This window comes from Hypanus sabinus, chromosome 11 (genome assembly GCF_030144855.1).
Source record: "Hypanus sabinus isolate sHypSab1 chromosome 11, sHypSab1.hap1, whole genome shotgun sequence".
Lineage (NCBI taxonomy): Eukaryota > Metazoa > Chordata > Chondrichthyes > Myliobatiformes > Dasyatidae > Hypanus > Hypanus sabinus.
In genome coordinates, this window is record NC_082716.1 from 48234053 (window position 1) to 48247861 (window position 13809).

A 13809-nucleotide genomic window follows, 5' to 3' on the forward strand; every position below is an offset into this window, starting at 1 on the left:
CTTTTTCTGTTCTTGCTATGCCATTGACTAAAATAGCATTTAGGATTTAGACACCTTTTTCCTCTTTGACTTCAATTTTCTTTCACTGTAGATCTTAACTGAACAACTGAGGTTGAACAATAAGATTCTTTTAGTGTTTTGTATACTAATCAGTGTTCTATGGTTATCTAATACACTGCCTCTTGATTGGCTGGGCAAGTTTTATCTGATACCTGTGCAGCGCTGGTCTTATCTCGTGTGACTTGTTGCTGGAGCCTTTATGAGAAAAATCAAATTACATAGTACTACAATAGGTGCTAGCAGGCCATCAGAAACCCTAGGTATTGGAAGTCAATAGAAAAAACACACTTCTAAACGTAAGTTTTGTTTATAAAAAAAAACAAGATATACAAAATATTTACATGAGTCAGAACAAGTCAAAATTCCAACATTCTGATTAGGTTCCAAATCTCAATATCAAAAAAAAAACAAATTCCTTTCTAATTAAAATCAGTGAATTTCATTAGAATAACCTTTGTTACTCCAATTTCCCAACTAATTAGATCTAGCATTATTCTTATTGAATTCCTATTCTTAAGTATTATGGTTAACTTCAGTTTCAGTTAGTATTATCTACAAATTCAAATATTACATATATATATACAGCTTAACTCCTTTCACGTCAATTCTCCAACATCACAACTTATAAACAAAGTAAATTTCATTCAATGACTTATCAAAGTCTTTGCAAAAATAATCAGTTCTTGCATAAAATCAAATTCAGATTCTTCGAATGAAAACAAACTTATACATCCAACCATATCAAATCCCCTACATCATTAAACATTGCATCTTCTTGTTTTGTTGGATGAAAAAGTTGATCACCAATGGAAAGTCGGTTCACAAACTTATACAAAAAGAACCTGACCAAATCCTCTGGTATGATTTAACAGAACTAATTCCAGGTTACCTGGTAGAGATCTTAGACACTCGTCTCTGCTGATATTGTCTCATTACACTCATTACAGCTGCTGCTTGTTATAGCTGTAACTTCAATAGATCTTTTGTCACTATCATCTCTCCTCCCTGAGATCTCACCCTGAGATTTCCAAGTAGGGTAGAGATACTCACTACTAATTCCACTTCTAACAGTTTTATATATTTAGTTTCTAATAGCTTGCTGCGTTTCTCTTGCTTTCCTGTGCTGCATCAGCCATGCTTCATTCTCGCATAGCTTTCTGTTTACAAGTTCTTTTTTTTAATTCCGTAAATCTCGTTTTTATCTCTCCACAAGTGGAGCTTTCTAACATTACATCTTTGGGTTTAATACATACTCAAAGGCAAGTTGGAAGACTTATTACTGTGGGATTTATCAGCAATGCCCACACCTCATAATGACATCAAAAACTGACCCTGATTTCACTATATCTTATTGAACTTACGGTCACTCTCATTTTCATCCTTTGGAATCTTGCCACTATCTGGAAATTCCACTGGCTTCTCCAATTCTGATAACTTCACACTTGCAGGTTCTTTGTAAGGTGGAGGCAATCGCATGGGTGGTGGTGGACCAGCTCTATTTGGGGCCAAAGCCTGAAAGAGGACCAAAAGATATAATATAAAAAGGGAAAATTACTTTATAACTGTATTGCACCTGCAGAACAATTGTTGCCACCTTAGTTATAATTAAAATTATCTTTAAGAAGTTACTTACTGTTTTTATTTCTTTTCCTTGTTTTTGTTCAGTTTTGCTTTGATATATAGAATATGGCTGTTGAACAGAATTGTGATACAAGTTCATTTTTATAATGGCAGCTAGCATTTTACCACATGAAAAATACTGCAAAACCGTAGCAATTTACAACTGAGATAGCATGTTTCTTTCCAGTCATCCTCTTCTATTGATGTATAGAAGATTAGAAAAGATTCACTGAAAAAACACACAGAATGTTAAATATAGTCCATTACAAGTACAGAGAGTTTCTAAGCAAGAGTACAAAAAAGCTTGTTTTAAACTTATTTAGGAATACAGACCCAATGAGCCCACACTGCCCAAATATACCCATATAACCAATTATTTTGCAAATATCAGCCATAGCATGTGCAAGGGAATGTGGCAAAACAGCAAAGGCAAGCTGAAATAAAAATTCAAATTTCTGGAGAGAAAAACGTGTTTAACATTTTAGGTTAATGACTCTGTCCGAAAGGAAGTGTATTCTGAATTGCACAGTTGGAGAGGGGTGAAAGCAAAAAAAAAAGCCTGTGATACCAGCAAAACTTATTTCAGTTCCTAATCCTGAGTAGCATTTAATTTTAGTGCATCTCTTGAATCTCTGGTACAACTAAAATTTGCATTTGTGCCCTGCAACTGAGCCCTCTTCTGTGTACTTCAATGTACCCGAGTACCCAGTGGTGATAATGAAACTCCATGACTGTAATTAATGAAATTTGGCTTTAACTGGAGGGTTTTGTTCAGATAAGAAGATAATGGAAACTATTTTTTTTTAAACTTTAATTTGCATTGCTTTGTTTGCATATTCCTCTTAAAAGGGTAAGAATCTTAAACAAGTATAGGATACAGAACAAAACAGAAGAACATTTTGGCACCCTTTAAGAGATGCCAAGACGTCACGAGCCTCCATTATGGCTTGTGCTCATATTAAGACATGATATTATTAGAAGACTGTTTTTCACATGGATGAAGCAGAGTGAAAATAGAGAGCTTAACATCCAGTTGAGGCTCAACTGAAAGATCAGCCTCACCGCTTTCTTCATCTTGAAAACTCCATTTCTTTGTTTTTACTCCTCTGGTTCCAATTGATATGACTTCTGTTTTCCAAGAGAGATGATTAATTCCTTAGGTCCCTTGTTTCTTTGCCTTCCTTCTCCTCCTTTACTTTCCTCATTAAACCTCCCAGATACTGCTTTCATCTACTCGCCAGCTTGTTACTGGGCAATCATGAAATATGGAAGTGCACGGCACTTTTGTTTTTACACTATCAGCTTAGTTTTTGTTCTACAAGTTGTCCAATTTTAAGTTAGGGAAACAACACTTATGAATATGGTCCACATCACTGCAACTTCCACTGCATATTAAAAGCCAGGTTATTATTTTGTGTACATACCTAAATGACTGGCAGTAACTAAACTTAATTATTCATATTACACACAGAAGCATGGTGTATTACTAACACTTTATGGATCATGGATCAGAATATAATTATCTCCAGAAATACACTATAGTTAATGACCAAATGAACACATTAACTCCCTAGACTAAATCAAATCAGTTTTTGAACATTCTTAAAAGTGACTGCTTTAAACTGATCAGAATTTAAAGAAGTGATGAATCAGGGAGGGATGGTGAACTTTATACATATAATACAAAATAATTACTTATTTCATTGTTCAAGTAGAATCATGTAGATATTTTCTTCTTGCTACACAACCTTAAGTTGCTGACAGAGTATATATTAAAATGCAATGTAATTTATGAACTTGTAGGTCACTGTTCTCAACTTTCACAAGGATTCAGTCTTTAGCCCCAGCCAAGATGATTAATAGTTCATCACTTTTCAAAAAGAAAGCAGATATATATGCAAAATAATATAAAACCAGCTTTTTTTTAGAACTGTAATAAAATCTAATTATATTGAAACAAATGTGTTGACATTTTCAAAGAATGTATTATAGTTTTTCAACTTCTTAAAAATCAGCACAGAAAAAGAGTTCAATTTTTCAGAAAATATACTGCAATTTTTTTTAAAAATACAGACAATTTAATTCTATGATTGAAACAAAAACCTGGATAAATGAGTCATTTTCAGGTTGGTAATCTAAAACTAATAAGTGACTATTGGGGCCTATACGCTTACAACACTAACGCTTTTGATGAAAAAAGTTCATATACAGATTTTCTGCTGATGCAAACATATGTGGGAAAGCAAACTCTTAAAAAGAAGGAAAGAGTATGCAAAGGGATACAGATAGGTTAGGCGATGGGGTGAAGTACAGATGGAAGGTGTGAGACTATCTACTTAGTAGGAAGAAGAGGAAAACAGACTTTGTTTAAAAGGAAAGAAGTTGCAGGATGTTGCTGTAAGCAGCAACATGGAATATTGATTAATAGAGCTGAAGATGGGAGTATAAAAACACAGAAGGTCAGCTACAATTACATCTAGTGCTGGTGAGACCTCACATAACTCACTAATGGTGTTACTGCAAGTTAGGTAGTATCTGTGGAAATAGAAACAAAATTAATATTTCAGGTCAAAGAAACTTCATCAACTCAAAAGTGTCTTTCACCTGAAACGTTAACTGTGTTTGTCTTTCCTCAGATGTTGCCTGGCCTGTAGAGTGCTGTCGGTGTGTTCTGGATTTTTTTAAAATCAGGCTTCCACCTTCTGCAGTGTTTTCATATACCGCCTACAGTTTTGAAGTTAAGGAACGACAGACTCGTGTTGGAAGTTCTGTTCATCAATGCTTAGGATAAAGAGTCTGTCACCATAGTAAACATGGTCTTATCCAAACAAAGGGAGGCTTCAGGCATGAACCAGCAGAAGCAAAGGTAAAAGTCTGTAAGGCATATGATGACCATGCAGGGAAGGTAATGACAGAAACAACTCTCTCAATGTGTATAAAATGGCATGTTTTGTACAAAAGGAGAAAGTAAATGGCTTGTAGTTAAAAGGGGATGCAGCCCGCTCCCACCTGCAGGTGTCAGATTTTTCTTGGTTTGATCTTAGTAAGAACCTAAACAACTGATTCTTTTGCTCCACATCAGGCTCCATAGTTGCCTCATTAATTTACAGATATTGAGTGGAGTTGAAACAGAAACTCTTCAGCACCCAAAATACTTTAATCAGGCACATTAACGTAGTGTTATAGGGCTTCTGACTGAACCTCTGATAATGGAAGAGGCAAAGAGACCACTGGCGAGAATAGGATTGGACTTAGATGATGAAATTTATTTTTTTCAAACTTCATTTAAATAATTCATATATTGGCAGTTGAGGGGAAGGAATCAAAATTCAGAGAAAGGGAGAATTCTTTAAGTGTTAGTAACAGTATAAAGGCTGAGAGGGAAATAATGTACAGAAATAAATGTCCCTTAAAATTAAATTAATTGCAAAGAAACAATAAACCAATTTGGACAGTTCTTTGGTTAAGCTGGAGTAAAACAGTTTGATATTGAAACTGGATGCCAAAATGCGTTATAAATTATTATCAATAATCTTACTGCATCATTTCCTAACCTTATAAATATGTAAACTCTGTAACCCATGGTACCCCAATATTGGGGGGGGGGGGGGGTTATGTCGTATCAATGTGTCTGTTTCACAATTTTCCATAATGCAAAACCTTTTATCTCCCCATTGAATCCCTTATTATAAGTGGAGATGTACTCTTGCAGGGATTTTTCTCTTAACCGTACTGATTCCTTGGGTACGTAATCTGCAAGGGAATATGAGTATGAAAGGGAATTCTGATTGTACTGTAGGTAGAAGGGAAACCATTGTTGTTTTAATTAACTAGAAAAGAATGCTACATTGATTGATAAATATCATTGTGCAAATTTCAATAAAAGAAATAGCCTTGTCAGTTTCTAAAGCAAATCCTTTTAGAGAGCTCTCACAGTGAGCCAGCAGACTGCGATCATTGTACAAGAATCAGTAGAAGAGACTGTCAAATTTGACACTGTAAACCAATTCCCTCTGATTATTGTCCTTGGTAAACTATATCAGCTCTTGGTATGCTTTTTCAATTTGATTTTTTCTTTTACATAAATTCCCCCTGGGAATTTTTATTCCATATTTCAATATTTTGGTTGTGCTTTGTGAATTCTGTAAGGGTGAGTTTCCATTACCCAACTGCTGTAATTTGGAGGTACACTGTAACCTTTAAAGCCCATCAAATACATTCACATGCTGATACAATACACAGATAAGGATTGCATTGTAATTTCATTTTATTTTCTAGCGTTTACTCACTCGTGGAGTAGGTGATAAACTTTGAACCACAAAAACAACTGGATTTCCAGCATTTTTTATGACATTTACGGCTTCATCGTGTGTGGCATTTTGCAGGTCAATACCAGAAACCTGTAAAATAGTATTCAATTAAGATTAGAATTAGCATCCCTAGTGCATGTTAAACTGAAGCAACATTAGGGGGTCCTTGTATGATCACTCCATTTGCAACGGAGTTATTGTCATCAAACAATAGTGGACTATTTTCTCTACTTCAGCAACACATGCAAAAGGGTGCTTTGAAGCAGATGTTTCCAATCCCTGGGGGTTTGGGGTGGGGGAGGTAGTGCAGATTGGATAGTAGAGATGTTTTAAAGGAACTATACACATGGGGTTATGCATGGGTCACTGAAAGTCCATGGACAGGTACAACAAGTGATTAGGAATTCAAAAGGAATGTCGGCATTGATAACAGGAAAATTTGAATACAAGGATACACAAGTTTTACCGCATTGAAGAGAGATTTGGTCGACCATACTTTGATTAATGTGTACAATTTTGGTCTCGGAATCTAGCATGAATTTGCCACAGAGAGAGTACATAAAGATCAAACAGACTGAATCCAAGGATAGCAGGTAAGAGCAGAACTTCTGCCTGGACTTTAGAAGACCGGGAAGAAATCTTATTGAAAGATGATGAGAGGCATTGATTGTGTGGATAGTCAGAAGCTTTTTCCCAGGGCTGAAATGGCTAGCACGAGAGGACACAGTTTTAAGGTGCTTGGAAGTAGGTACAGAAGAGATGTCAGGGTTAAGTTTTTTTATGCAGAGTGGTGAGTACATGGAATGGGCCATCAGCAACGGTGGTGGAAGCGGATACGATAGGATTTTTTAAGAGACTCCTGGACAGGTACATGGAGCTCCAAAAATTAGAGGGCTATGGGTAACCTTAGGTAGTTTCTAAGGCAAGGACATGTTCAGCACAGCTTTGTTGGCCAAAGGGCTTGTATTGTGATGTAGATTTTCTATGTTTTTATGGAACTGCCAAAATTCTTTTAAAGTTTAACAGGCTATGAATAGATGGGAATTTTCTCCTGGTTAGCATGTATAGAAAAAAAGCCATTAAACAAAAAAGGACAGGCTCCTTTGTACTAAGCTGAACAGGAATTTTGAAGAGTAGGTAAAATGTGTGACAATGGTGTACATTGGAGATACCACGATTTTAATCTCCTTATTTAAGAAGGATATATCTGCACTAGAACAGTTCATGAAGGTTTGCTTGGTTTACACTGAGGATAAAGTAATGAGTAAGATTGAGTAGGTTGGCCTACTATTCATTGGAGTTTAGAAGACTGAGAGGTCTTAATTTATTAAAGCATAAATATCTGGGGTGACGGCGTAGGTTGATGAGGTTAAAAATATCCCCATGGCTTATTACTCTCACTTCCCTATTATTATAAAAAGTTTTCTCTCATGGGGGATTCTAAAATTAGAGAACATCATTACTTAAGACAGAGGTAAAGTGACTTACTTCATTAAAGATGAGTAACAGATTATGTACAAATGTCCTTTTCCTGCACTAATTCTTAATGTTCTATATACTAAGGAAATGAAACCTTGATGCTAGGCTTGAATAAAACGACAATCTGTACTATTAACCTAAATATGGCTTTTCTCTGGTTTAGCAGGAATGAGGCATCTATTTAAGAAGCAGTTCAGTAATGATGCATCCAACTATATGAAGTGTAAAGAAATAAAAATGTGACCTTAAGATATTAGAATAACCTTTTATGATAAAATGAGTCAATTTTAAAATGCAATTACTCAGTGTCGGATTATTCCCCCATCTCACACAAATCTACCGCGTTAGTTCATATTGCATACTTTACAAAATCTCCAGAACAATATTAAGTATAAAAAGGTGAATTATACAGCCATGAAAGTGATTACCCGAAAAGCTTTAAGAGAACGTTTTTAAATATACATCAGAAATAGAGTCAGGTTTATTATCACTGATGTTGTTATGGAAGTTGCTCTGTGGCAGCAGTCCAGAGCAAGACAAAGAATGAGTACAAATTATAAAATGTCCATGGGTTCAATAGACCATTCTGAAATCTCACTGGGGAATAAAAGAAGCAGTTCTTCTTGACCATGTGACTTTATGCTCCTCTACCTCCTCCCCGATGGCAGGAAAACAAAGACGGCATGTCCTACAGGGGTTCCCAACCTGGGGTTCACAGACCCCCTTGCTTAATGCTATTGGTCCATCGCATAAAAAAGGTTGGGAACCACTGTCCTAGTTGGGGGAAGGTCTTTAATGAGGAAAGCATGGAAGAGACCTGGATTCCATATTACACTTTAAAATATATTTGCCAATTAAACATCATAACTACATAATTTTCCATTGTATTAATTATCTTCGATAATCAGATTTTTGAAAAAAATGTTAAATCAGTAAATTTAGGATGGCGTTTAAAGAGCAAAACAAATAGTTGTTTGAAGATTCTTCATATCAATTTGGTGGAACACCTTAATGCTCATGTTTGTCTTTTATCCCAAGAAAATATTCAATACCAAGATATCCTCAAACATCAACTATAGCAGAAGTTACTAAGGCTGTTATTAAGTAAGAACAGATTGATTGATAAAATGGTAATGTAATTCAAAATAATTTACCTCAATAATTTTGTCCCCGGTTTTCAGAGCATTTGATCTTCCCGCTGGACTCTCTTCTAAGACATGTTTAATAAAAATTCCTCTCAGTTCCTCACCACTTTTCAGTTTTTTTATTACTGTGTTACCACCAACAATACTGATGCCGAGTGATTCACCTGGTACTCGCCAAAGCTCAACTCTATGAAGAAGATAAGTGTATATGAAATGGAGAGAAAATAAATCATTCTTTGTATCTTTGTTAAAAAATTCAAATATATTATTATAATTAGTACTTATATCACAAGATCAAAACTCATGTTTTCTGATTTTAACCTGTATAAACAGAAGATCATCCAAAAGCAACAAGTTTTCTATGAAACTTCTTACAGTACTAAAGGAAACATCAACTTTATTACATTTCAATCAAAAAAATGCAATCATAATAATAATAGTCATTTATCATTAAGAGCTTCTTTGAAAGTCTAGGCACATCTTGTATGATAAAGAATTTCTTTTTTAATATTTCAATGTAAGTTTTCAGATGATGTGTCTCTACAAAGGTAAATAAACTTGAAGGGAACAGAATAGGCAATAAAGTAGGAAGCAATAATTAAACTGTTTGATGCTATTGTACCTTCGTGGTGCCTCCCAATGACTCAAAATAGGGGTTTCTTCCCCTTCCCCTTCTTCTCTTTCCGGCAGTTCACTGATAATAAAAGAATAACACTGTGTTAAAATCAAAGTTTACATTTAATTTTATACTATACCAATCAAAAAACATACAAATATAGATTTTAAATGTTAAAATCTAACAAATTAAGAAGTATTCAATATGTGCACCATTGTTAATCACCAGACCTATTATTCAATCAGCAATGGTTATATTTAATGATTGGCCTCATAGGAAAGGATTTAATTTGACAAGGAGTTCCTTCCATCAGATTCAGGTTAATTTATTGTCATTATACATCAATGTGCAGTGAAATTCCTTGCACCTTATCATGCATCATAGTGTTGACAACTGAACTCTAATCAATGAGTAACACCCTAACATACACACAGAGGCCACTTTATGCAAATATCTAATCAGCCAATCATAAAAGATGCAGATATGGTTAAGAGGTTCAGTTGTTGTTCAGGCCAAATATCACAAAATGGGGAAGAAATGTAATTTAAGTGACTTTGACTGTGGAATGATTGTTGGTGCCTGGCATTGTGGTTTGAGTATCTCAGTAACTGCTGATTTCTTGGGATTTTCACACACAACGGTCTCTAGAGTTTACAGAGAATGGTGCAAAATAAAAAATAAAATCCAGTGAGCAACAGTTCTGTGAATGAAAATACCTTGTTAACGAGAGTTCCAGGCTGGTTCAAGATGACAGGAAGGCAGAAGTAACTCAAATAACCATGTGTTACAACAATGGTGTGCAGGAAAGCATATCTGAACTTAACAACATGTTGAACCTTGAGGTGGATGGACTACAGCAGCAGCAGACCACACCGGGTTCCACTTCCATACCCAATTTCCCTCGGGATCAATAAAGTACGTCTGTCTGTCTGTCATACATAATAAAGTGAGCACTGAATAACTTCCCCGCTAATTTTGTTTTGCAATTGTGTGGATCAACCATTGCTCTGAGTGGGATATTTTTACATGGCACTTTAATAAAACAAAAGCTATATGCGCAGGAGCAATTCCGTTACTGTGTGGTCGAGTACCCATGCAGCTTAGGGGGAATAGTGCCACTGAATGTATTCGGTATATATTTATTGTCGAGGTGATCCAGAGCAGAATGTACTGAAAAGGAGATGGTAGACCATAGTCCTTTTTTTTAAACTGAATGCAGATTGCAGAGAGTCTAGATTGTCTGGAAGGTTAGCACTGTTGTGGGCCATTGCCAATATCTTTAAGCACTTCACTATGATCAATGGTAGCACAACTGGTTGGAATTATTGTGATAGGACACTTTAATTTTCTTGGGGATATGAATGAGATGGATGTTTCCTTGAAGCAAATGGGAAGAGTAGACTACCGCTTATGTGAGAAGTTGAAGACGTTGGCAATGACAGTGGCTCACGACTTCAGAACCCAACAATGCCCTATCTAAGCCACCTGCTTTCTAAGAATTTACTTTTGCAAAATTAGATCTGACTTCAGCCACCAAGATGTAGTGGAAAACACCAGCAAGTTGATGCACATTGGTGGTCCTTCTCAATGAGAAACAAGAAAAAAAAAACACACCATCATAGTCTTTCAGGACCTTTACTAATTTTGGAGCATATAAGACTCCTTAAACCTTTTCTAAAATGAAATTTTAAAAATTGGAATAAACACATAAGCTTAAATAATGACATAATAACTGGATATACTAATGCAGCTTTGCTCTCTATGTCTATCCTTAACTTGGTCAAACATTTCCATAAATATACATTTAGAAGTTACTGGTGAACCTTCCAACCATTGTCAAATTGTAAATACTGACAGCACTTTGTTCATTTGAATATATTTATCCCAAAAGCAAAACTTTTGTCCCCCAGAGGAAAACTGCTTACAATTTTTAGCTTGGAAATCCATCCAAAAGTATTAAAACGTGAACTAATAATACATAGAAGAAGCAATGTAAATACCTTGCAGCATCTTTCATCTTGACTTCTGTTGTCAATTTTGCAGCACTGCTAGAATTGGTTTGCTTTGAAGCAAAAAATCTTTTATAGTGATCCACATCCTTTGCTGGTATATAAGTAATCCTAAATTCCCCACAACCAAAACAGAAATGTAATTTAAAAGTCAATTTCGATTATGAGAAAGAAACAACATTCCCTTGGCCAGTTGTACTGGTTTCCACAAATTCCACTAAATAAAGAGCTTAGAGTCAGTTACAAAATAGATGCTTCATACAGAGCTGTCACAATGAATCCCCAGTTTCAGGTGGGGTTGATGGGCTGAGATTTAAAGTAGCACCCAGAAATCATGGTGGAGAAATAAATTAGCATCTTTCCCCTTGAGTATTAACTCATTGAAAAGGTATACAGAAGTGGACTGCACTGTAATAAACCACGGCACTCCCTTTAACCGATATCAGGTCTCATAACTAAGCAGGACTCACTTGAGGAAAGTCAAAGCTCTGAAAGTGAGTTGGAGTTTATAAATCACAGGGTAAAGTCAGAATTTATAGCAAGGAACAGGAAAATGTTGTTATGCAAAAGTGGACTAGTCCTTCTGGGTATTCACAAGCAGTAAGGAATACATGATTATCACATTTCAACATCATCCATAAATAATTCTTTTTATCCTTATGGATTTTTAACATGCATTATTTCAACACAATTGCATGCAACCAGCACTACAGAATTAGTAATTTAAAGGCCAATATTTATTATTGACGAAAGAGAAAGACAATTGATAAGTAAATGAACTTCTCTATAACAACATGTTGTTGTATTAATATAAAAGTTTTAACAGAGAAACTTATCAGGATACTTAGCAGGAATGAACTTCAACAAAAATTGATACTGAGCTAAAAAGAATAATTGTAGAGTCTGTCAAGGTTACAGTAAGGGGTATTAGTAAATGAGAGTGAAAAACATACTAAAGTAGGTGGGGAATTGGTCTATTTGAGGCTTGAGTTAGTTGACGATGCTAACTGTCATCTTGCCTGAAGTGAAACATAACAACAATCAGATAAAGCGAAAGAACTTTCCCTTTGGAGAAGGCAACCTCATGGCTTGAAAAAAAAAGTCACTATTTAAATGGTGGCCTCAGGAAACAAGCTTCAGTATTGACAAGAATTCCATTTTAAAGGACATTTGCTTCTTCAACAGCATTTGCCCTTGGCTGTAACATTAAACTAACAGTAGTTCACATTGAAACTGCCCAGTGTCCGAGTGTGAAATACTTGCAAGTAGTCTTCTCATGTGCAGGACTTATCATGTTGGCACTGTGCACCTCAAAGTCTAACAACACAATGTGGATGATGACAGGACTTTGCCCTAAAACACTCCTGACTCTGACCTTCAGCAAAAACTGCAATTGGAAGTTAAGTTTTTCTAGAACAATTAAAAAAATTAAAACCACGTAACTAAACATTATAATTCAGGAAAATAGGTGAATAAAACAAATTGACCTTCATGCTTCCATCAAATTTTTTTGTCCCACCATCCTCAATGTAAACAATACTGTCTTTGATCTTGTGTCAAGTGTAATCTTGTAAAGGATCACAGAGAGAAAAAAACCAGGGTATGCAAGCAAACTGGAGCCTCCCACAAGAAAGTCATAAGGAATCCTATGGTGGACTTAACTGGCCAAATTAGCCTTCAAGTGACTACAACACCAGATTTTCATGACTTAGAGAACATATGTGGAAATCCATAACTCAGTTCAAGTTCATTGGCAGTGCACTAGTGGTTCCAACAGATGCAGCTGAAACAATCCAACAAATCACAAATAACATTACCTTTTTCAAAACTTCAGAAAAAATCCTGAACACAGAAAAGAATAATGCATGATGGTCTTCCATTAGCAATACAGCATCTTTGTCAGTTTTTAACTTAAACTCCACACACTCGACTCATATTTGCTGCTTCTAACTTAAATCTACTCTGGAAGTTTAGTGAACTTGGCACATGCATTCACTTTATTGACAGAAAAAATTCTTTACCAAAAATGTCCTATAGGAAGTCATGATTAGGAAAGCTATAACTCACAAAAATAAACTATTTTGCAGGCAGACCCCTTTGACATTGGTCAATAGCTGAGGTTAATAACAAAATCACAATTAAGCAAACCCTACCTGAAATGCTTGGGGCTGAAAGTGTTCCGGATTTCAGATTTTGGAATACTTGCATCAAAATAATGCAATATCTTGGGGATGGGATCCAAGTCTAAGCAAGAAATCCATTTACAACTTGTACATATACCCTGAAGGTAGCTTGATATAATATTTTAATAATTTTGTGCATAAAACAATAATGTGTATATTGAACTATCAGAAAGATAAGCTATCACTAACTCGGCTGCCCAGTTGGACAGTCAGTGGCTGTTTGGCTTCGTCATTATTCTTGACTCTGAATTTACAGTATGTGCCACCGATAAGCAGTCTTTTTCTAATTTTTGTTCATCACACATCTGTAGTGACACAGCTGTTCAGTATGTTAGATTTTCATCAGCTATGAACTTGGGAAATTTATCAACGAATTTCTCTGCTGGT

At 35.5% G+C, this 13809-nt stretch overlaps 1 protein-coding gene across 9 annotated transcripts in view; it reads right to left on the bottom strand.

Annotated features, from left to right (window-relative positions):
• LOC132401931 (inaD-like protein) overlaps positions 1-13809 on the bottom strand; it is a 299063-nt gene that overhangs the window by 174558 nt on the left and 110696 nt on the right. For all 9 annotated transcript variants that reach the window (XM_059984281.1, XM_059984284.1, XM_059984283.1 and 6 more), the window contains 6 exons: positions 11231-11350; positions 9237-9308; positions 8624-8801; positions 5970-6080; positions 1694-1750; positions 1422-1572 (listed from right to left, as the gene is read on the bottom strand). In XM_059984281.1, the coding sequence (XP_059840264.1) occupies positions 1422-1572; positions 1694-1750; positions 5970-6080; positions 8624-8801; positions 9237-9308; positions 11231-11350 (689 nt within the window). The remainder of the gene's footprint in view (positions 1-1421; positions 1573-1693; positions 1751-5969; positions 6081-8623; positions 8802-9236; positions 9309-11230; positions 11351-13809) is intronic.